This window comes from Anolis sagrei, chromosome 2 (genome assembly GCF_037176765.1).
Source record: "Anolis sagrei isolate rAnoSag1 chromosome 2, rAnoSag1.mat, whole genome shotgun sequence".
NCBI classification, from domain to species: domain Eukaryota; kingdom Metazoa; phylum Chordata; class Lepidosauria; order Squamata; family Dactyloidae; genus Anolis; species Anolis sagrei.
Genome location: NC_090022.1, coordinates 100,019,488 through 100,043,131, shown reverse-complemented (window position 1 = coordinate 100,043,131; position 23,644 = coordinate 100,019,488). Strand labels below are relative to the sequence as shown.

Here is a 23,644-nt window from a genome sequence, read left to right as displayed (position 1 = left end):
CCTCTTCTTGCTGTTTGCATGGGTGCTCCATTCCGATGTCAGCAGAGGTGCCTGCAATGGTCTAGGGATCCGATAGAGCTCCATGACTGACCAGGGGCAGCAGTGACATGGGAAAGGTGTCAGTCAAGTGGAATGGGTGCAGTCTTGATTCATCTGGACAACAGTCCTGGATTCAGCACGTAAGCATTGAATTTGGGGCTGCTCTGAGAAGAGATTTACACTGGGAATGATGTGTACAGTGTAGGCATGCCATGAGAAGGTGGTTCAGAAGAGCATTTTTAAAAAGAACAAGAAAAAGTCAAAATAGCGTGATGCCATTGTTGCCTTTATTAGGTTGTTTGATTCTGTATTTGAATGCTGCTCATCACTTTGATAACTGTCCTATGATGGATCTATTCCAAAGTAGCTGTTGGTCCCAAAGCCTGTGGTTTGAATTCAGTGCTGATTCATTGAGTACCACTGATTGCGAAAGTTTGTTTTGCTGACATCCTATGAGACTGTTATTCCAATTCTTTGGACAAGGATGGAAATTTATATATTGAGGCAGAAAAACTAGAATGCATCATCAGAACTAATAAGAACTCTCCCACCAATGGATTCAAAAACTCAAATGTGTGTTTATAGATTCTGTCTCACAACACCTTTAGAAGAATTTGTTGTTGTTCATTCGCTCAGTCGTCTCCGACTCTTCGTGACCTCATGGACCAGCCCACGCCGGAGCTCCCTGTCGGCCGTCACCACCCCCAGTCACTTCAAGGATGCCTTTAGAATACTTTAGAAGAATACATGTTGCATATTGTACTATAACAGGTTTAGTTTCCAAGATGTGTTGGGTAAACAAACTACTTTCAGTTGCCAATTTCTGTGTCACCTTATAAACTGGAAAGGTAGTTTTGTCCTTGTTTTGGCATGATGTATTCCTGTTTCCAGTAGCTTAATTCTTTAATTACTCTTTTCTGTGGGTCGTACAACATGCACAAACACTCAAACAATGATGATGACAATAATGCTGATATTGATAGTGCTGGAGGATGAGGTGGAGGAGAACTACCACCACGACAATAATAATTTATTTCAATTGTTGATTGCTTGAATGGTCATCTGTGAACAGGCACAACTTCCTCTCTTTCCTCTTTCTATGTTCTTTTTTGATGTGGCAGATGTTGCAACTTATAGATAGTAGCTGAAGCATGCTGAGTGCTCTGAGGGAGTGGGTCACAGTTTTATCTACTCAGTGGAAGGATTTTCTGACCAGGACTCTGGGTTAAAGATGCATTTGTGTGCATTTATGGATGACAACCTGAAGAACCATAGTTATGAGTAAGCAACGTGTTCTTCACCACAGTGCATGTGTGCAGGAGGTAGGGCCATCATTTAGTTAATTCCTCTATGTGCCATTTTACTTAATCCATACTATGATTAAATAGTCGGAAAAAGTTTCACCCTAAATGCACTTCCTTATAGGGCTGGGAAAGAGTCCTGTCTGAAAAAGCTGCCCACTGCTCCCAGTCATTGAAGGCAGTACCGAGACAGACAGATATATGGTTGGAAATTATAGAAGACAAATACTTATTACTTACATTTCATTATATTATACATTTCAGTGTGTGTGTGTGTGTGTGTGTGTGAGTGAGTGAGTGAGTGAGTGAAATGTATGGATTGATTTCACAGAGGTATGATATTCCCCTATGATCCATATAAAACCTAGTTGGGCTGTATGGATCTGGTCATCACACGAGAGTCTCTAATTTTAGTGTTATAAAACAATATTCTGTGTATGTCTCTGTGTTCATGAGTACTTTTTGAGTTGGGATAGAAAGCCTTAGGGTTTTGTTAAGATACAACAAGATTGTCATACCTGTTGTTTTGCTGACATAAACACAAGCATTTTGCCTATGTAGCTATTTCAGGCTGCTGCTCAATGTGGCCAATGTAACTATAGTTTTATTTCCAGAAACACATGAAATAAAGACAAGACGTGCTTGGAGTTTTAAACATTTGCAGGAATAGAGAAAATGGGTTTCCTGGCTAGAAATACTAGGGAAATGTAATATCGAAGGCAATCTAATGGAAGACAAGCATGTTGGTTGCCCTGACAATTTGCTCTTGTGTGTTGCAGAGAGAAAGATGTAAATAAATGTTCTTCAGGCAGCTACAGCAGAAAACCCACTCTCCTGATTTCCCTCCCCCAACTTAGTTCTCTGTGATACAGTAATTGTCCCTAGAAGATTTCCAAGATTTTTGAGCCTCGTTTTGGAGGGGTGGGGGTTGATATGGAGGGCTGGACTCCCAATTCTTCTGGATCCCACTCTTCCACTGTTGGCTTAATGCTCTGAATCCCTAAGGCAAAATGCACCTGAAATAGGTGGAACCAACCTTTTAAATATGTATGATCATTGCAAGAGACAGTGAAAGTGGGAATTCCCCGTCATCTAGTTCCCATAAAAAGGGAACTTGTATATTGTGAAACTCTTATTCAAAGGATAAGAGGAGGATACAATTTTCTTTCAGCAGAAAGGAACACTTGATGTGGTTCCTATAGAATCCTCAGTTGCACAAATTGGCCTTGTGTGGGTGGATATGTCAGATTATGTCTAATATGCAATAAAACTTACAAGTTTCTCTTTGATTTGTTGTTTCCAGCTTGCTTTGCCTTCTGCAGTCTTAATGGTATCCCTACTGAGATTTCACTTGTGCTCAGTCTCTGGGCATTGCTGACAGCTTTAAACATGAAGTACCCAGTTTATATAAACTCATTACTGCTCCTTCATATAAATCGCAAAGAATTGATTTGGCAAGTTTCAAAGAGAAGGGTTTTCAACCCTAAAATCAACCTTTTAAACTTTGTGAAATAGCTGCAGGGGCTTCCTCTCCCTTAAGGAGAAAGTTATAAATTAATTTTCTCTTCGGAGATTACAGCACTCTTGTTTCCTTTTAAAACAAAGAATGTTGCTACATGTGTGGTTCTGGCCACCAAAGTAACAATGATGCTAATTATTTTTTTAAACTGACAAATTGCATTCAGGCCTCATATGTAATGAAGTGGATATTTTGTCTGGTTATAAGGCGAGAGGAGACAGACATCCTCTGATATCTGAAAGATAATGAGTTTTGCCCTCTCTTTATCCCACTCTTATTGTTTACCTTTTACATTTATATAGATACCATGGTGGCAAGAAATAAAGGAGTGCCCTTGTTGACTAGTTTTCCTAATTTTCCCCTTTTAATTTCAAATGTCCACAAAATATGGCTATTAGAGCAATGACTCTTTGTCTACATATGGGATCTAAGCCAGTATATGTGTGTGTAAAAATCCAGAATGATAACATATCTTTCACCAACATTCTTGAATTCTGATGATCTCTTCACCATCTACATAGTCCTGTTCCCTCTGTGCCTCCATAGATCACTAAAATGAATCTACATTCTTGGAAAGTCCTGTCTACATGAGCTTAGTCATCCAATACAACTTCAACAAAAACAACTTACCCAGAATGGGTAAGATCTCTCTTGTATGAAGAGTGCTGGTAGAATAGATAAAACTGTAACTTTCAAAGGATGGCTATGCTGAATTAATGACATACATTGAGAATAACTGTGTAAGCTATACAATATCCTACATGGAAGCTTGCTAGAGTTGTGTATGTTTCTTCAACAGATGAATACAAATGTGAAGATTGTGTAAGATGTTGTTCCAATATCAGTACAAAGTGTGTACTATGAGTACCTTGTATCTTATAAGTTTGAGAGATGTTATTTGCCCAAATAACATCTCTCAAACTAGCAAGATACCTAGAAGATGTAAAGTCTGTAATAATAAATATAGACCTAGACTGGACATGTCTATGAGAAACAGAAGAGACTCTATTACAAAAGTATAGAAGCTATGTACCTAGGCTAAGTAATGTCTGTGTGATGAATTATCCTTCCAGGAAATGTAGAAATGTATAATACTGTTTTGCAGACAAATAAACAGCATCGAAAGATATAAAGCTGCATGTTTATTTTCTTATTATAAATTTTCCGAAACCCCAGTTTTTAAGGATATTTTAAACTTTAAGGATATTTAAGTTTTAAAGGATACTTAAGATAAGGAGCCCCCAGTGGCACAATGGGTTAAACCCTTGTGCTGCCAGAACAGCTGGCTGAAAGGTTGGCAATTCGAATATGGAGAGCGGAGTGAGCTCCCATCTGTCAGCTCCAGCTTCTCATGCAGGGACAAGAGAGAAGCCTTCTATAGGATGGTAAAACATTTGGGTGTCCCCTGGGCAACGCCTTTGCAGATGGCCAATTCTCTCACACCAGAAGTGACTTGAAGTTTTTCAAGTCGCTCCTGACACAACAAAAGAAAAGAATATTTAAGAAAAGTTGGTCTTAATTTGATTACCTAGAAAATATTGGTGTTCACAAGTGAGAAGCCAGAGTTACCGGAAAGTAACTCAAGAGAAAGCCGGATGGATGGACAAACTGGAAAGAATGCAATCCCTGGGAGATGGGTGGGGAATCGTGCCTGTTTCATTTGAGAATACTTGAAGGAGACTCACAAGAATCACGCCACTCACATTGTTGGATGTTCCATTTAAAGATCTGCCCTTCAAAAAAATCTTTGCTGTTTTTAAAAGGTACATCACTCAAGGGACTTCAAATAGGGAGAAAGCAAATGATGCTTTCAGACTCAATTCCTAAACCTTCTTAAAACACGGCAGTGCAAGCCTGACTTGACAAAATCTTCCCTGCTCTTTCTTTTTAATGTTCTGGGGACTACTTTGTTTGTCACAGTTTTGCCCTCTGGGAATCAACACTGAGGTCCAGATCCATTTTTACATGTTCTGTCACATTGGTAGCTGTGTTATTGACTGATTAAACACTGCAGAACTTGGGGTTAAGCTGCAATGTGGTCCGGCAAGACGGATGAATAGCTGGAAAGAGCGATTAAGTCTGAGCAAATATAATCTTTGACATCTTTATGTCTATAGCACTGGATACATTATTGACTTTTCCACTGCGAGGCTGAAAGGGAGTCCTTATCTTATTTTGCAGGCAAGCTATACTCGGCATCTCATGCTCTGATCCTAAACCTGCTCACTTGGAAGGAACCCAGAAGCAATTAAGCAAGACCCTTTCCCCCTTGTATTCAGAGTTTCCTTAACAAATATGTGCCATTATAACCACATTCATCCCTCAAACATGCAGTATAGTAGAAGCATGACAATTTTGTTGTTGTTTATTCCTTCAGACGCTTCTGACTCATGGACTAGCCCTCATCAGAGCTCACTGTTGACCGTCACCACCCCCAGCTCCTTCAGAGTCAAGCCAGTCACTCCAAGAATAACATCCCTCCATCTTGCCCTTGGTTTGGCCCCTCTTCCTTTTTCCTTCCATTTTCCCCAGCATCATTGTCTTCTAGGGCTGGGCGGTTTCGTTTTGTTAATTCGTAATTCGTTAATAATTCGTTATTTTTTTCAATTACAAAACGATAACGAACCATTCTGGAGCAATTTTTTAAAAAAACGAATTTTTAAACACGTTTTGTAAATGCTTCGTATTTCGTTATTGTATTCATTTCGTTATTGTTCTGAGGTTGTTTCGTTATTATTTCCGCATGTCTGGGGCAAGTTTTTTGTTTAATTAGTGAAAAAAAATTATAATATCACACCAACAGTCAACAACAGAGGGAAAGGGAAGCTTCAGAAGTTTTTGGAGGTTTTTTAGCGTATTTCGCGGTCGCGTCCGCCATTAACGAATCGATTCGTTATTGTTTCGGAAATCGATTCGTTAATGTTTTGTAATTTTTTCACATTTACAAAATTTCGTAAATATCGAACTTTTTAAAAGGAAAATTTTGTAATTATTTTAAATAACGAAACGCAAAAAACCCCAAAAAACGAATCGATTTTAGAAACAAATTTTTCCGTTGTTACCCAGGCCTATTGTCTTCTCCAAGCTTTCCTGCCTTCTCATTGTGTGGCCAAAGTACTTTTTCTTTGCCTCTAATATCCTTCCCTCCAGTGAGCAGCCGGGCTTTATTTCCTGGACTGATTTGACCTTCTCACAGTCCAAGGCACTCTCAGAACTTTCCTCCAACACCACAGTTCAAAAGCGTCTATCTTCCTTCACTCAGCCTTCCTTATGGTCCAGCTCTCACACCCATAGGTTACCTCAGGGAATACCATTGCTTTGACTATGTGGACCTTTGTTGCCAGTGTGATGTCTCTACTCATCACTATTTAATCGAGATGATGACAATATAATTTAAAGAGAGTAGACTAGTAGGAGATTAAAACCTTCAGATATAGAATGGGAAATTTGAAGGTGTGGGGTTTTTTGTGTATGTGTGTATGTGCATTTCATTTGTATTTGTATTATTCTGTTTCATATTTTCAGTGTTGTAGTAACAGATAAAACACAGCTGCATAGTTTTAGTGTTACATGCAGCTTTAGTTTTCTAAGATCTACAGAGATACTCGCAGGAAGACCTCAGCAAGAGAGAGTCCAAAAGTGGCAGGCAAAAACCTGGAACCTCAAGCCATGGCTGATACCAAATGAGAGACTCCCTCTTGGGCACACAGAAGACTGGGAGACTTGGAATGCGCCGAACAGGCCGCGCTCTGGCACCACAAGATGCAGAGCCAACCTTAAGAAATGGGGCTACAAAGTGGAGTCCACAACATGCGAGTGTGGAGAAGAGCAAACCACAGATCACCTATTATTATTATTATTATTGTTGTTGTTGTTGTTGTTGTTATTATTACAATGCAGTCTGAGCCCTGTCATATGCACAATGGACGACCTCTTTATAGCAACACCAACACCAGCTACTTGTCAAATAACACTTAATATAATGCCAAGTTTTTAAACTTTGTGTTTTTCAAATACATTACAACTGATCTGATAAATAGTGTTACATCCAAAAATATTTGTTTGTTTTATCTTATTTTCTTGAATAACATTTTTCTTAAAAAAGGATAAATGCTGCATTTCTTAAAAAGTATTGATTGTTTTCCAGGAGCTCCCATCTCCCCTTAGGGTTGTTGAAAATGGGCTCTGGCTTCCTTATCGCTCCCAATCAGGCTCAAGTGAATTAAGAATCGATCACTCTTCTTCAGCCTCTCATTAATCCAAGGGGAACAGGGAGCTCCAGGGAAGACTCCAATAAGGCTTTCCCCTGCAAAGGTTATAGATATTACATGTTTCCCTATTCACCCGTTTGTTTTTGCACCAGGTGCCCCATCGGGGCAAAAGCGTCAGAGGAGAAACTCAGCCTGCGGTTCCGCAAGTGGGCTGCAGGTGGCGCTGTGGCTAAAGGCCTCGCTCGCCCGTTGCCTCAGTCGCTTCCTCTGGCCGCCGGCAGGGGGAGCCCGATCCCGCGCAAGCAGCGCCGCCACCGCCGCCCCACATCCGAATCGCTCCTGTGCCGCAGACGCGGGATCGAGCTTCTCTCTCTCTCTCTCTTCTCTCCCGCCCTCCTCTCCTTTCCTCCCTCTCTCCCTCTCCCTGATTCACTCGCATTTGGAAGCAGCCGGCAGAAGAGCCAAGCGCTGTCCTTTCAGCACCATCCGGGAAAAGCCGAGGAAAGCAGCGCCGCCTCCGCCGCTACGCCCTCGATCCCTCCCGCGCCTCTGCCTTCGCCCCGCCGTAGCCTGGAGTAAGTCCTTGGGAAACCGTGGTGTGCAAGGGGGTGTGCGTGTGGGAGACTGTGTGTGTCGGGCTGGGAGCCTCCCCCCCTCCCTTTGTGGCCCTTCCCAACTCCATGCAGCCCACACTGATCACACCAAGGAGGAGAGGGAGGGAGGGATGGGAAATGGTTGCAAGGGCGATTCTTTGTACTTATGCGACTGATCAGACCTCAGAGGGTGGAGGGGGGGGGGGAAGGGTTGCCATTGGGATAATTGGCTTGCTGTGTGCCTTCCAGGTTGTGTGTCCATGTTCCAGAAGCATTCTCTCCTGACGTTTTGCCCACATCTATGGCAAACCTCACAGCCTTTGAGGATGCCTGCTATAAATGTGGGTGAAACATCAGCAGAGAATGCCTCTGGAACACAGACACATATCTATGACAAAGCTCACAACCTCTGAGGATGCCTGCCATAGATGTGGGCAAAACATCAGGAGAGAATGCTTCTGGAACACAGACACACATCTATGACAAACTTCACAACCTCTGAGGATGTCTGTCATAGATGTGGGTGAAACATCAGGAGAGAATGCTTCTGGAACACAGACACACATCTATGACAACCTCACAACCTCTGAGGATGCCTGCCATAGATGTGGGTGAAATGTTAGGAAAGAATGCTTCTGGAACAAGGACACACATCTATGACAAACCTCACAGCCTCTGAGGATGCCTGTGCAAAATGTCAGGAGAGAATGCTTCTGGAACATGGAAACACATCTATGACAAACCTCACAACCTCTGAGGATGCCTGCCATAGATGTGGGCAAAACGTCAGGAGAGAATGCTTCTGGAACATGGACACACATCTATGACAAACCACAGCCTCTGAGGATGCCTGCCATAGATGTAGGCAAAACATCAGGAGAGAATGCTTCTGGCATATGGGCACACATCCCAGAAATCTCACAGCAACCCAGTGATTCCGGCCATGAAAGCCTTTGTCAACACACTGTGATATTTATTGGTGGCCCCTCCCAACTCTATGCAATGGACACATTAAGCACACCTGAAAGGAAAGGAGGGTAGAAATGGTTGCAAGTAACTGATTATTTTACCCAAGTGTGGAGAGAGGGGGGTGACAAATGCAATGTATTATTATTGTTGTTGTTTTTAAAATGGTGGCGTCTTTCAGAGCTGTATAACTGACACAGACTAATGAACCCTGAACAGAAAAAGGGAGGGAATCGGCTTCTTGAAATAATCACAACAGCAACCCTTTCCCTCCTATTTTCCTCTTAGATCTGATCAGGTTGTGTTGGTTACACAGGGCTGATTCATTCCTAATATAACAGCATCCTAGATCAGAGCAGCATTTATTTTTTGATAACTGACTCTTATGTGTTGCTTAAGAGCAACCCCAGGAGTGGTTGGGTTATTATTCATGCTTAATGCGGCACTTGGGGTTAAGAGGGAGCACAACAGGAGTCCCTTCCACGCACAAAGCCAAACAGCCCCTTGTGAGGCTGTACAACAAAGCAGCAAGGCGGGGTCCACCCAGATAGCAGGCATCTTTCCTGGCAATGTGCTGTCGAGGCTTTCATGGCCAGAATCACTGGGTTGCTTTGAGTTTTCTGGGCTGTATGGCCATGTTCTAGAAGCATTCTCTCCTGACATTTCACCCAAAACCTCAGAGGCCGAGAGGTTCATGGTTCTTATGTCTGGATCTTTTTTTAAAAAAGGAGGGGGGAGGCTTGGTTTTTATTCCCTCGGTTGGAGAAGTGTGGGTGGTGTTTTGTTCTTTCAAATGAGGTCCAGAAGGGAAGGGTTACAAGGCACGAGATGCCGTCTGCTCTTCTTTCTCCCACCAGCAATCTAACAGAGACGACTAAGCTGCTGCTGCTGCGATTTGAAGCACCCCAGCGTGACAGATCGGTCTTGATTGCTGTATCTCCCCCCTCCTCCCACCTCCCTCCACCCTGGCTTTCTTTTCAGCCCTTTAACACCAGCTGTCTCCATATGCTTTCAGGTCTGGAAAGTGAGGTCTAAGGATGGTGAAGCTGGGGAGCAATTTGAATGACAAGACCAAGCAGCAGCCGTCCAACGAGGACGGCTTTCAGACCGTCCCTTTGATAACGCCCTTGGAAGTAAACCATTTGCAGTTCCCGGCTCCAGAAAAGGTAAATGGAAACAGAATGGAAACCAAAACGACACACAGGCACAAGGAGATACAGCAACTCTGTTTCCCTGCTGTTCGGTTGTCTTTCAGAAGTACTTAAAAGAGCGCCTATTATCCCATTTAAAAGCAAATGGATTGAAAGGGCTTGGCTTTGGCAGACTCTGGGGCTGTGTTTAAATGCAGAGAGGATCATATATATAATCTGGGAAATGGTTCATGACTGAAATCACCAAAATGGCAGAATCTATTCATACTATTGTTCGCTGCCATTTAGTGAGGAACAGATTAAATGGCACACAAACCACTAGAATGATTTCATAGAATCATAGAATCATAGAATCAAAGAGTTGGAAGAGACCTCATGGGCCATCCAGTCCAACCCCCTGCCAAGAAGCAGGAATATTGCATTCAAATCACCCCTGACAAATGGCCATCCAGCCTCTGCTTAAAAGCTTCCAATGAAGGAGCCTCCACCACACTCCGGGGCAGAGAGTTCCACTGCTGAACGGCTCTCACAGTCAGGAAGTTTTTCCTAATGTTCAGATGGAATCTCCTCTCTTGTAGTTTGAAGCCATTGTTCCGCGTCCTAGTCTCCAAGGAAGCAGAAAACAAGCTTGCTCCCTCCTCCCTGTGGCTTCCTCTCACATATTTATACATGGCTATCATATCTCCTCTCAGCCTTCTCTTCTTCAGGCTAAACATGCCCAGTTCCCTAAGCCGCTCCTCATAGGGCTTGTTCTCCAGACCCTTGATCATTTTAGTCGCCCTCCTCTGGACACATTCCAGCTTGTCAATATCTCTCTTGAATTGTGGTGCCCAGAATTGGACACAATATTCCAGATGTGGTCTAACCAAAGCAGAATAGAGGGGTAGCATTACTTCCTTCACAATGATTTTGTGAATCATTGTCCACTGCACCTTCAAGAAAACAGTGATGATTTGGGTATGTTACTTTGCAATTCTCAGCATCATGTGGCAGCTTTAGAAGTGCAACATAGATTGGTCATTTGCTAGTAAAACAGCCTTGAGCAAAACGACCAGGTTCTTCTAATAGACGGAGCTAGAGAGGGCCCTGCCTTCATCTTTGTCTGCCCACTCCAATCAAATTGCCTTTCAGGGAGGAATAAGAGAGCTCCCGATGAAAGCTCATAGATTTCAAGTGGCATGATCAAACTGCGTGTCATTGATTGGCTCCTCATTGATCTGTTTTCTTTATATAGCCCATTGTCCATTCCCCACACACTGTTAACTCTCATCAATATAGTCACTGGGAGAAATAGTGCAGTGGTGCAAACACACGTATTGCCGTAAAATTATGTGCTCAGAACATCTATGTGGTATAACTCCTTTGGGGAAGAAGAAAATTACTGCAATGCTGCAGTAATTCTAAAGATGTGTATATGAAAGGACACAGAAGGGTAGCTGTCTAGAAGTAACAGCAACGTCAATCTATTCACTTCTGAAAAGGAACATATAATAAAGGGAGGGGATGACCTTGAGATCATGTAGATATTATGATGACAGTGCATTTAAAGACAAATAACAGCAAATAGGGTGCAAAATACCGGGCTCAATTTGTTCACCTCAGCAAAAACAGACTTGTGCCACAATACTGGAAAGGGATTCCTTTAATTTAACTAAGGGATAGAAATGCTAAAGGAAAGCATTAAGGAAGGATACTCAAGAAGAGACAAAGATAAACTGGGCATCTGTGTTTCTCATTACAAGGAGCTATTCTCCAAATGGTGAACATGTTTGGATAATGTGACATTTCTTATCTTTTAAGGTGTTCAAAATGGAGATTGGTTATTTCTTCTACTATGTTTCCCCTTTTAAGGGAAAAACAGTTTGCTTCTTAAGTGCCAGTTTTCTGGTGTAGCTGCCAAATCCCTAAAATATGATTTTAGTTCTGCCTCTCTCTCTCTCTCTCTCTCTCTCTCTCTCTCTGTTTTCTTCTTCTTTTCCTGAGGGTCCACTCTACACTATTTACAATAGTTTGATTCTACTTTAACTGCCATGCCCCTATCCTACCATCTCCTGGGATCTGTAGTCTAAGAAATACCCAAGCACTGGCATTCCCTTGAAGAGAATTCAATGTATTTGAGCAAATGGTTGGTCCTAGAACCTCGTAGAGTGGAGCCATGGCAGTTAGAGTGGTATCAAACCCTCCAACTGTGTATGCTGATCTACTCTGAGAAACAGAAGAAGGAACCCAAAAAGTCAAAAAGTTACCCCATGAAATAATTTATTTTCAAAAAGGGAAAAGAAAATTATCCCATCAAAAAAATTTTTTTCTTTTTGAAATGAAAATAGTTTGAAGTTCTGAACTCCAAGCTAATGATAATTGATGATAGGACAAAGTAGACTCAAATATAGAGCCATTACTCAACAATTTTGTGTAGATGTCCTGGAACAGGAACCTATAAGACATTGGTTCTCAACCTGTGGGTCCCAGATGATTTGGCCTTCAATTCCCAGAAATCATAACATCTGGGATTTCTGGGAGTTATAGGCCAAAACACCCGGGGACCCACAGGTTGAGAACCACAGTTATAAAAATAAAATCCCTGGGTATATGGAAGGGTTCTGGAGGAACATCTGGAAAGATGGAGGCTTGGGAAACATTAGTGAAAAACAGGGTTTAGGGGAAATTCTCATTTGAGAAAGACCTGTATTCTACTGTAGGTAAAGGTTTTCCCCTGACATTAAGTCCAGTTGTGTCCGACTGTGGGGTGTGGTGCTCATCATTTCTAAGCCAAAGAGCCGGCGTTGTCCGTAGACACCTCCAAGGTCATGTGGCCGGCATGACTGCATGGAGCACCGTACTGTATCTGAACCTAATCCTTGTGAAGACTCAGTGTCCATGGAGATAACCACTTTGGAGATGCAAACTTCTAAAGTTTTATAGATGTTTGAGAAGACTTTTATGAAAACATTGGGGCCCTGGTTTATGAGAGGAGGTCAACACCAGATTCTACAAAGAATCAGCTGGTTAATGATGTGTGCCTTTGAGGGAGACATTAATGACAACAATTTTATGGTTATTTTCCAAAATCTTTTTGTCTCATTGTAATGATTCCTTCAGCCTTATGAAAGTCTCATCAACACATATCAAAAGCCCATCTATGTATGAGGGCATCTCACATTCACTTCAACTAGCATGAGGAACAAACCTGCAGAAAGGATGACATATGAAGCTGGATCACCCAACAGGGGTGGATGGAGAGCAACAGCCACTCTTGAACTTTGTTTGTTTGTTTGCGGTATTTATATACTGCTCTTCTGAAGGGGACTCAGGGTGATACACAGTGTTGGCAACACTTCAATACCATTGATAAAGAACAGTATAAAACATCAAAGTTGACCCTCCCTTGATAAAACATTAAACATTATTAAACATATCACATAAAATAACATCCCATATCACACAAAGACATAGCCATTGTCCATAAACAGTCCTGGGTCATTGCACTTTCAACTTTCACTTTCACTTTAAATATTTCTATGATGGGCCGAATGCTTGGTTCCACAGCCAGGTCTTTAGCTGTCCTAAAGGTCAGGAGGGAGGGGACCGACCTGATCACACTCAGGAGGAAGTTCCACAGCCATGGGGCCTCCACTAAGAAGGCCCTATCCCTCATCCCCACCAGCTACACCTGTGAGGCTGGTGAGGCCAAGAGCAGAACCTCCCTGGAAGATCTTAATCTACTTAATGCACAAGTTGGAGTTCACATGGCACCCAGAACTATGGCATGATTTCTTCTTCTATTACTACTATTAATAGAGATGATGATGATGATGATGATGATGATGATGATGATATTCCTTCTGCTAAGAGGAAAAGAGGACAGTAATGACACTAGAAAGCAAAATAAGAGTGCAATCCTAACTGGTGAAGATGGAAGAGATCTAACCAAGACCTAACTCAAGACCAACTGATATTGTATTGAATCTAAATTCCTGCTAGATTTCAGAGTGATGGAAATGATTTAGGACCACCTTCATCCTACCTTAATTTGTGGGGCATTGTGGCTGGAAGACATTTGAATCTTTCTGAAGATCTCTGACATTCAGCCAATAGAATAGTCTGCTTCATTCTAACCTTTTTACGAGGTGTGTATAGTTTTATTATTTTAAGCAGATTAGCAAGTGTTTCTCTTCAAAAAGGAAGAAAAGTATCTACTGCAGGCCATGGAAATCTTGAATATTTTTAACAAGAGTATCCAAAAACACGAATGTGTGTGTGTGTGGGGGGGGGATCCTTGTAACAAATTATTGATACCTCATCTTATTACAAATTAAATATGCTGGATTTTTTTTCTGTAGCTTCTATATATTTATATAGTCAAGGAAGCTATATTTCTTTCAATTAGTAAGCATTGCTGCCATAAGCAATGCATCTGAAGAAAAGCTATCAAAAGCAAGTCATCACTTAAAAAAATTAACTAATAAATGATCCTGGCCAATGATTAAGTTGATCTTAGAAGATGGGAACATGATTGGTGATGAAACAAAGAACAGTAAATGAAGAGATGGTTTATAATTCATAACTGCAGTTATGAATGTGTATCCTAGAGATATAATTATAACAAATTGATATTCCACAATCCCTACTCATTTAATAGTGTAGGGAATATGTGAGGATGGTAAAAGCCCCCAGTCCTGACCAAACATGCAGCATCTCTGTGAGCACTGGGGGTCTGTTCTCCTATTGATCAGGATGCAGCAAACTGGTGTTGCTACCCTCCTCTCATGAGTGATCTCTGGTGTACAAGAACAGAATATCTGTCTCAATTCCTCTCTACACTGAAGATCGCTGTTGAGAAAGGGGTAGAAATGGTGGTTTGATGTGCCCTGAATGACAGGAGAACAGACCATAGTCATTCACAGAAGCTGTTGTAAGTCATGGCCATCTGTCTGGGTTGCTTTGAATGTGATTTTCCTGCTTCTTGACAGGGGGTTGGACTGGATGGCCCATTAGGTCACTTTCAACTCTAGGATTCTAGGATTGAGAGGGTCGGGTCAGGAAATGCTGCGTATTTAAGTAGAGTGAGTAGCTGATCTAGAATCTCATCCATTGTTTCTATTTAGTGTAGCTTCTGATAGATCTGAAATTGGCCACTGATGAAGACATGGTAATCAGTGAGATAAGACTCAGCTCATCATGACTCTTATCTCTCTTACTGATCTTGGAAACAGATTAGACTGTTTGTATTGAGTGCAGAGTGGTATCAGTTGCCCAAGAGACAGATCCTGGACATGTTCCTATTAATTAACTATGGCTTTGTTTAAGAAGAGATCAAGTGATGAAGATACATGCCGTAATTCACAAATCAGTTCAGGCATCCAGGAAGTGATATCCAGGAAGACTTGGTCTGTTTTAAATAGGTTTCAGCCAGATAGATTTGAAATAAGCCTGTTCTGGTCTATGAGGTTTTTAGAATGCTTAGGACATATTACTTCTCACTAATTTAGATCCTTAAATAAAGCAATTTGGTCTTTCTTTATCAACCACCTAATTTCTCAGTACTCCATCTCTTACACATAGTATTGGCAATTTTGGGGTAGCCTTAGCAAATTAAAATACATAGAACTATGAAGTAATGAAGCCATACAGTTTTTCCACGTATAGCATGGAAGTATTTGCCTGTGACAATAGTGCAACATTAACACGTGGCTGGGCTGGAGCTGTACTTATTCCTTTCTGAACTTTGGGTTGTATCATTCCACATCTGCTTTGAAAGTTAGACTTGGTAATAAAGAGATGAGTTTTAATACCTATAACATTCTGCTTCATTTGGAGTTGGAGAGTCCACTATTTTATTCCAGAAACACAAACAGTCATATAGTGAGCAAGATGTCATGTTATGAGGCTGTTCAATTTTCATTAGGAGAATGGAAAAAAGCTTGATATGTAGGTGGTCATTTTTAAAAAAAGATATGTCACAAATTAAAGTAATTCTGGTCTGCAGTTCCATTGGCTGAAGGCTAAAGTTCAGTTAACTTGCATGCTTTCTTGGGCCAGACTATGGCTCAGCTTGAAGCACTCATTTCCTTCTGGTAACATTAAGCTTCAACTTCCAGAGTTCCTGGCCATTAGCCATGTCAGCTGGGACTCCTTTGGAGGACCATCTGAATGACAACTATGATGTAGGTACATAATTTGCTCTGCAGAAGGTCAATGAGCCTCAGTCTCTGACATCTTCATTTGGAAGGCCCAGGCAACACTTGAAGAGATGTTCTTTGTCTTGCTGGGCCCAGTCAGAGCACACTGAATTAGACAGATAAGAAGCAGCTTCTTAGGTAATTTCTTCTGCTTCATTGTTACCATAATGAGGCCCCTTCTCTGCAGAGACCTCTCTCCCCCTCCTTCTATTCTCCTGGTTCAAGTCAAATCATTTCATATTGTTAGAGAAAAGAATAAACTGTGAAAAATAAGCAAATATTTTAATTAAAATATTATCTTTTTGATGTGATCATTGTGACTGATGAAAAAATATTGTCAGTGGGCTGGGATTTCTAAGGGATGCAGCCCAACAACATTTGGAGGATTGAATGATTCTCACCCCTAATGTATCACCCTGCAGTTTAAAGAGAAAGTAATTAAAATAAATAAAGTGGATTAAAAAAATAGAAGTGAGCAAAGAGTGGCATTTTTTTTCACTCAAACACTGAAGGACCAGTGCAATTATGCAACAAATTAAAGATTGATGTTGCAGTAGAACGAATAATTATGGGGTGCTGCTACCAGTATAGTTCTGTGGTGAGGCCTTCCAGATGTTGCCAGAATGCAACTCCATCAGAGCCACCATGTTCTATGGTAACAGATCTGGAGAGCAACACTCCAGCATTATCAGAAAGACTCAAGTTTAATAAATTGGGGGGGGGGGGGGGATGAAGATGAAATACTTAGGTGAACATTCCTGTCCACCAAAGTATCCATATTTTAGAAAACTCTAGCAGAATCTTGGCATATTCCAGCTGAGACTGTTTTTTCCATTTCCAATGGTGTCTGACATTGGCAATGTTAAGAGAAAGATGTTTAGCATCGAAAGACTATAGGACTGACATTTAAGTATGCAGTACTGTGTTTATGTTGAGGGAGACATTGTAAATACAGTTCTTCTTTTAGCATGGAAACATCATGGTGATGTAAAGTCAAACTTAGGAATATGAAGCTGTATTTTAAAGACACAATATTAATGAGACAACATATTACTAACATTGTAAATCAGGAAATAGCAGCAATGCCTATCGGTGGACTGCAATTCCCACAGTTCCTCACCATTGGCTATGTTGGTTAAATCACAGATTTAACCACATCTGGAGCATCCCACTTGTTCTCACCTGTTGTAGGTGGCACTGCCTGAGGTGTGCTCTGAATATGTAGCAGAAAGATGTGATTGAGTGCGCTATACCACTTCTGCTATAGGGGACAACATTTTGGAAGCTTTCTGCTTGATAAAACATATGCTTAAGGTGATATCCCATAATGAAGGCAGAACAACTATGGTATTCAAACACTTCATTTTGTCAAACACTTCAACGTTTCCATTATATCATCTCAGAGCTCCATCACCTCATTCTGTTTAACCCTGACCTGAGTGATAAAATAAAGAATAAAATATGTATTCTTCCATTTTGCAGGATAAAATTGAACACACTGAAACCCAGATCTATATAAAAGTGTGTGGCATTTGGTAATGAATTTAGGTGCTAGCAGAATGCTTCATGTCCTTAATAAGGTCAGATGCCTTCAGTAGTAAATTTTGATGGACAGACATTAACTACAACAATTCCCAAAGCAACAACCCAAGGGTAGTTTAAAAATGTCAGCAGCTAGATTTTGTTTTATTTTATTTTATTCTATTTTAATGGAGGGTGGGGTGGAGGCAGGGATGGCTTGTGGTATGGGATATTGTGGGGTAAAAACATTTTTAAAATGTCAGAAGCTGTTTTTTTTTTCATATCAGCGAACCACTTAGGACTTGAAGGACATTATTTCTCTTCATGAGCCTCTTAGAGCTCTAAGATTGTCTGGAGAGGCCCTTCTTCCTGCCCACCTCCTTCTCTAGCCTGTGTGGTGGTAATAAGGATGTCTTTGGTGGATGTTCTCAGACATTGGTATTTCCTCCCTAGAGAGGCCATGATGGCACCCTCTTTCCTTACTCTCCTTCAATCAGCAAGTTACAACATTTGTATGCTATTAGGCTTTAAAAAACTCACTGGGGAGGCATTTTCATGATGTAGTGTGCTGTTTTTAAGATGTGCATATGGTCTTAATGAATTTCAGTGTTTCAATGTTTAACATTTAATGTTTTACCTTTATAAATGGTTTCATCACCTTTTCAGTAACTCCTATTCATACTTTTATTAATAGTGTTTAATCATTTTAATCTATATCATTTTAAAATATGCTGTTAGCTGCCTTTAGTCCCATTTTTGGGAGAAAGTCAAGTTAAAATTGAATTATAGATAGATAGAATTGGTAGCTGTAGTTTTACAACACCTTTAGCCTTTGCTACCACAGTGTGGTGGTGCCTCATCAAACTACAAATCCCAAGATTTCATAGAATTGGGCCATTGCAATTAAAGAGGTGTCAACATACATTAATTCTACAGTGTACTTGCACACCAACACACCCTGAAATTGTTTGGACGTGCGCCGGTCTATCCATCTGTCTGTCTCATAGCAATTAATTGTTGGTGGGGAAATCCATCTTTCTCTTTCTCTGGAGAGTGCCATCAAGGAAACTGGTTTAGGAGGTGGAATGGCAAATATTGTCACTATCCTTGTTAGGCAAAAGGTCCTGGAAGGCCCTAGATTTATTATACCACTGGGTGTTATCTGTGGTATTCAATCACAACAATCTCACAGTGTTGTTTGCAGCACCAAAGGGAAATATATATATAAATCAGCCTAGGAGTAGCCCCAAAGACCACAACATATGGTACTATGTATGCAATGTAGGTTAATGCTTAATGTAGTCCTATCCGGATGTAAGTTCATTTGGGTGCTGCTATATTAGAATTCATCTTTTGTGTCTATGCAGGGCTTCATTAAGGCAACCGTATAGCTCAGAGTAATTTAAGGATATATAGATGGCCACATCCCTTGCACTGTGGTATAATTTGCCACACTGTAGTTGTAAGCTGTCCAGTGCTTCTCTTCATTTGAAAGCAAACAAATCCTCTCCAAGCAAATCCTTCAATTAAAATTCTGCAGCTACTTTATCCTATTGGTATTATCCACTGCTTTCTTATGTATAATCCAACCACTATAAAATGCAGAGCTTTAATTTTTTTTCTACTGTGAGAGATATAAAATTGCAGCCATGGAAAATTCCAGTGTAACATGAACATAAAAGTCCTGCTGAAACTTTGGTGCATTGTGGTCAGTGCCAAGAAGAAATAAACCAGAGCTGGGGTTTCCCATTAACAACACAATGAGGATTTCAGACAGGCACCCATTAGGTCCCCCCTGGGCTCAGTTTTCTTCCCCACTATATTTCAATAAGAATTGCAGTATTAATGCCAAAACATACATCTATATGTAATTACAGAGAAAGTAATTCTTTGTAATTCATGCATACTTTCTTAAACATTTTATGCATATCTTCATAAAAAGGGATGATGTAATGTCCTATGACTGGTACAATAAACAATTCAATTCTTAAATAGGGATGGCATTACCCTTTGGGATGACATTTAAACGGAAATTGTCAGACTAGTTAGAAAGCATCACATGCTGAAGGAAACATTGACAAAATGAAGATATGGCACTCTAGGAATGGGTTTATTAAACAGAGAGAAGGGGACCACTGAAGGAGGCTCTTACAATGTTAGGAAGCAGCCCAACAGAAAAATGGGAATGTAAAAAAGAGATTAAGGAAGACGAATGACATGAACCTGGGAATAGAAAAGTGAGTGAGAAAGAAAGAAAGGGATAAGAAAAGAGATATTGAGCTGACCTCTGAATCACTTCAGACTGTATATTGTGCACTATTAGTTTGTTCTCCCATGGTGTGTGTATGTGCATGTATGCATGTATGTACCTGTATCTATATCTATATATCTATATCTGTATTTGGGGCTCACCATTCTAGAGGCAGGGACATTTCAATGTCAAAAAGCATTGAAAGTGTTCAGTGGGAAAGGATGCTGTCTCATGCATGACATGTCAGGCTGTGTTGTTCAGTTCCGACCAATATTTTGAGAAGAAGAATCATAGTATGAGTAATGACTTGAACTTTAATACAAATTGTTATGGAAAGCCCATGTGAAGTGGCTTAAGAAGGTAATTGAAATCATCTCTGAAAGAGGAGATGGGGAGAAAAGAGTAGCAGTGACAATGTCACCTACTGAATGAGAGAAATATGGCAGGAGGAAATGTCTGTAAGTTCTAGGCGTCAAGATACGTGACCAGGTCATGGGCAAAAGGGCTTTGGGCTTGAACTCTAGTGACAGTCAACTTATCCTTTCTCTGTGGAGTGAATCACCCTCTGCTTGGACTGTGGGGCACCAGTGTTTTTAGCAGTCAGTTATAAAAATGTGGATTTGAAGGTACTTAAAATTGTATAACAGTGTCCCTGATGGAATACAGGGAAGATGGAAATCCTGAGGATTCAAAGATGATACTTACTATTTCATCATACTAGAGAATGAATCCACTTTAAATCCGGTTTCTGCCTCCTGCAGAATTCTGGAGTTTGTAGTTTAGTGAGGCTGTTAAAGGCTCCTCCCTAAACTACAAACCCCAGAATTCTGCAGGAGGCAGCATCCGGTTTTAAAGTGGATTCATTCTCTAGTGTGATGAGGTCCTGTTTGTCTCAGAAACGGGAAAGATGAGACAATTGACCTACTTCAGTTGATGGATGAGGGAGGGTGTGAGGGAATTATAAACTCATATGGACCCTGTTGAGTTTGTGACATGCAATGGAATTTGTAAAAGTACATTTTAGAGGCAGAGATGAAGGGGTCAGAGACAATGTAAAGTGTAGAGAATAATCACCAATGACTGGAGAAGAAGCCAGAGGAATCAGTCAGATCATCTTGAATTATTATAAAAGTCAGGGAGTGATGGGCAGTCACCCTTCAAAAATTTTGTACCCTTCAAAGGTGAGTAGTGAAGTGAAGGCACACTCAGAGACAAAGAAAAAGTAATTGGTATAATGGGAAGATAATGGCTTAGAAATGCCTAAATCAGCAAGCAGCAAGCATCCTCACAACCTCTGAGGATGCTTGCCACAGATGCAGGTGAAACGTCAGGAAAGAATGCTTCTAGAACATGGCCATAAAGCCCGAAAAACCTACAACAACTAAGCAAGTGGAGTTATTGGTATAGCTCCCAGTGGGTGCCAAGAACAAATCATGCAACTTAGCTAGAATTGTCTCCTTCAGTTTATACTCTCCGGATGTTTCAAACAACAGTTCTCATTGGTTCCTGATCTCATGGCCAGTGATCGGAGGAGACAGGAAAAGTAAGCCTGAATATCTAGAGTAGAGATGGGCAAACTGATCTTATGTTATATGTATGAATTGTCTCTCCTGGAAGCTCCAGAAATGGCAATTCACATTTTAAACAGCCTCTAGCAGTAGTTCTCAACCCGTGGATCCTCAGATGTTTTGGCCTTCAACTCCCAGAAATCCTAACAGCTGGTAAATTGGCTGGGATTTCTGAGTTGAAGGTCAAAACACCTGGGGACCCACAGGTTGAGAATCACTGTTCTAAAGGATAGGATAGACTACAGAAACCATAGGAGACAAAATTGAGGCAAAGAGAAAATAATCAATGTGAAATGTTGAGAGCTAGTGCTAATTGTGCATCAAAATTTTTGGAATGATTCGGTTATGGATATATTTATACAAATATGAATGCAACTGTGTTCAGTTGGGCTTACTCCTCGGAAAGTTTGTATAGGATCACAACTTTTCACAGGATACATCTTGTTACCATTTTGTGGAAATTTTAAAGGTGATATCCAGCTTTCCCTTAGTTGCACACTTAAAAATCATAGAGTCATGGAAGGGACTGCAAGAGCCATGTAATCCAACCCCCCGCCATGCAGGGATAGCTCTAGAGCCCAGCTTGTTCTTAGAAGCTATTGCTAGTTTCAGAATTAGCTGGGGAGGCAGGCAATCACCTGGCTCTATGGCAATCAACATGAGTTGGAGTATGATTTAGATGAATCATGAGTTCGCCTTTTAAAAACAAATTTAAGAAAGAGAGACTATGTTTGCTGCGAGAGAAAATCCGTCTCTTGCTTCTCTTCTCCCCTTGTGTCTTGGGAAATGTCCCAGCCACAAGCTTTATATGAGTCTATAGGCCAGCTCTGAACCTGGAAGCAATCATTCTCCTTGGCAGGAACAACATGTTTTATTTATCAGGCTTGCCAATCCCAGAGACTCCTGCAGCGAGCAAGATTTTCTATTATTAATAATCCAGAGAAGCACTATTTTAAAATTTCATGATCTGCACTTTTTACACCACCTGACCTGCAATATTTTATATACTCCTTGGCGGCAAAATGAGAATTACATCAGGGCTACATGTCCTTTCTTTAAATGAATAATTTAGGAGCGTTTGGAATGCCTAGTTGTGTTAAATGTTATCACTCTATCCTTAGTGAAGATGGAAGTATTTAAGTATGAGTGCAGAAGTGCCAATAAGTGATACTAGATTTCCCCAAATGAAGGGTTCTGAAACAATGCAAGGCAGAAAAGATCTATTTATTTTTTCAGAATGAAAATCAAGTTTTTTTAAAGATGATAATATTGTTGCAATGATCACATGTGTTATGAGAGTGTGTGAGTCACACAAGGTCACACAGTGGGTTTCCATGGCCATAAAGGGAATCAAACTCTGGTCTCCAGAGTCATAGCCCAGCACCCAACCCTCTACATCACATTAGATGGCAAAAGGAAAAGCAGGAATAAGAGATTGCTTACCTTTACCTACCCCATTGCCATTGCTGCCAGAACACCAAGAAAGGTATGTTATTGGATGGAAGTAAAGAAAGGAAGTATGTGGAGTGTTGTGTAGTTTCCAGTCTGTATGGGTGTGTTCTAGCAGCATTTTTCCTGACGTTTTGCCTGTATCTTTGGCTGGCATCTTCAGAGGATCTGATGTCTTGATTCTGGTATATATACTCCATTTGCTTTGCCACCATCAGAAACTCTGAAGATGCCAGCCACAGATGCATGTGAAACGTCAGGAGAAAATGCTGCTGGAACACGGCCATGCAGCCCAGAAACCACACAACACTCCAGTGATTCCAGCCATGAAAGCCTTCAACAAAGGAAGGAAGAAATGCTAGAGTTTGGGAAGTAGAATTGGTTGAATAGAATCTGACCCAGAGAAGAATTTATTGGGTTGTAATATTCTTCTCATATCTGATATAGCGTTATGATTCCCAGATTTCTGAGTTAGGTAAGGAAAATGTGAAGATATTCTTGTCTAGCACTATATTGCTACTTCTCTCTTTTAGGGATGTGAAAATACTTGTTAACTTTGGCACTCTCAATGAAAAAAAGGTGTCTTTTCATTCAAGGCACTCTTCTGAGCAAAAGGGAGATAGTAATGAGATTCTTCCTATTCTGGGATATTAGAAAAAAAGTAAGCTAAACTACATATGGGTGTTCTTGGATAAAACTTGGGGGAGATGTTATTTTCCATTTAAAAAGTTACTTTCTTAAAACACAGGAAATGGTGTTCTGCAAAAAATATGTTTTTTGTTCAATTTTTTTAACAGAAAACATATTTTCTGTTTCCAAAATAATTTTCTGCACAGCAGTTTATTCCCACAATCATGTCTTCTGTGCAGAACAATCATGTAAAATGTACAAGAAGG

The 23,644-nt window shown here is 40.7% G+C and overlaps 1 protein-coding gene across 1 annotated transcript in view; it reads left to right on the top strand.

Moving 5' to 3' along the window:
• The first annotated feature begins 7,378 nt into the window (after window positions 1–7,378).
• Window positions 7,379–23,644, top strand: part of NSG2 (neuronal vesicle trafficking associated 2) — a 78,959-nt gene continuing 62,693 nt past the window's right edge. Inside the window, exons 1-2 of the mRNA XM_060765121.2 lie at window positions 7,379–7,645; window positions 9,645–9,795. Of these exons, the coding sequence (XP_060621104.1) occupies window positions 9,667–9,795 (129 nt within the window). The 5' untranslated portion in view covers window positions 7,379–7,645; window positions 9,645–9,666. The remainder of the gene's footprint in view (window positions 7,646–9,644; window positions 9,796–23,644) is intronic.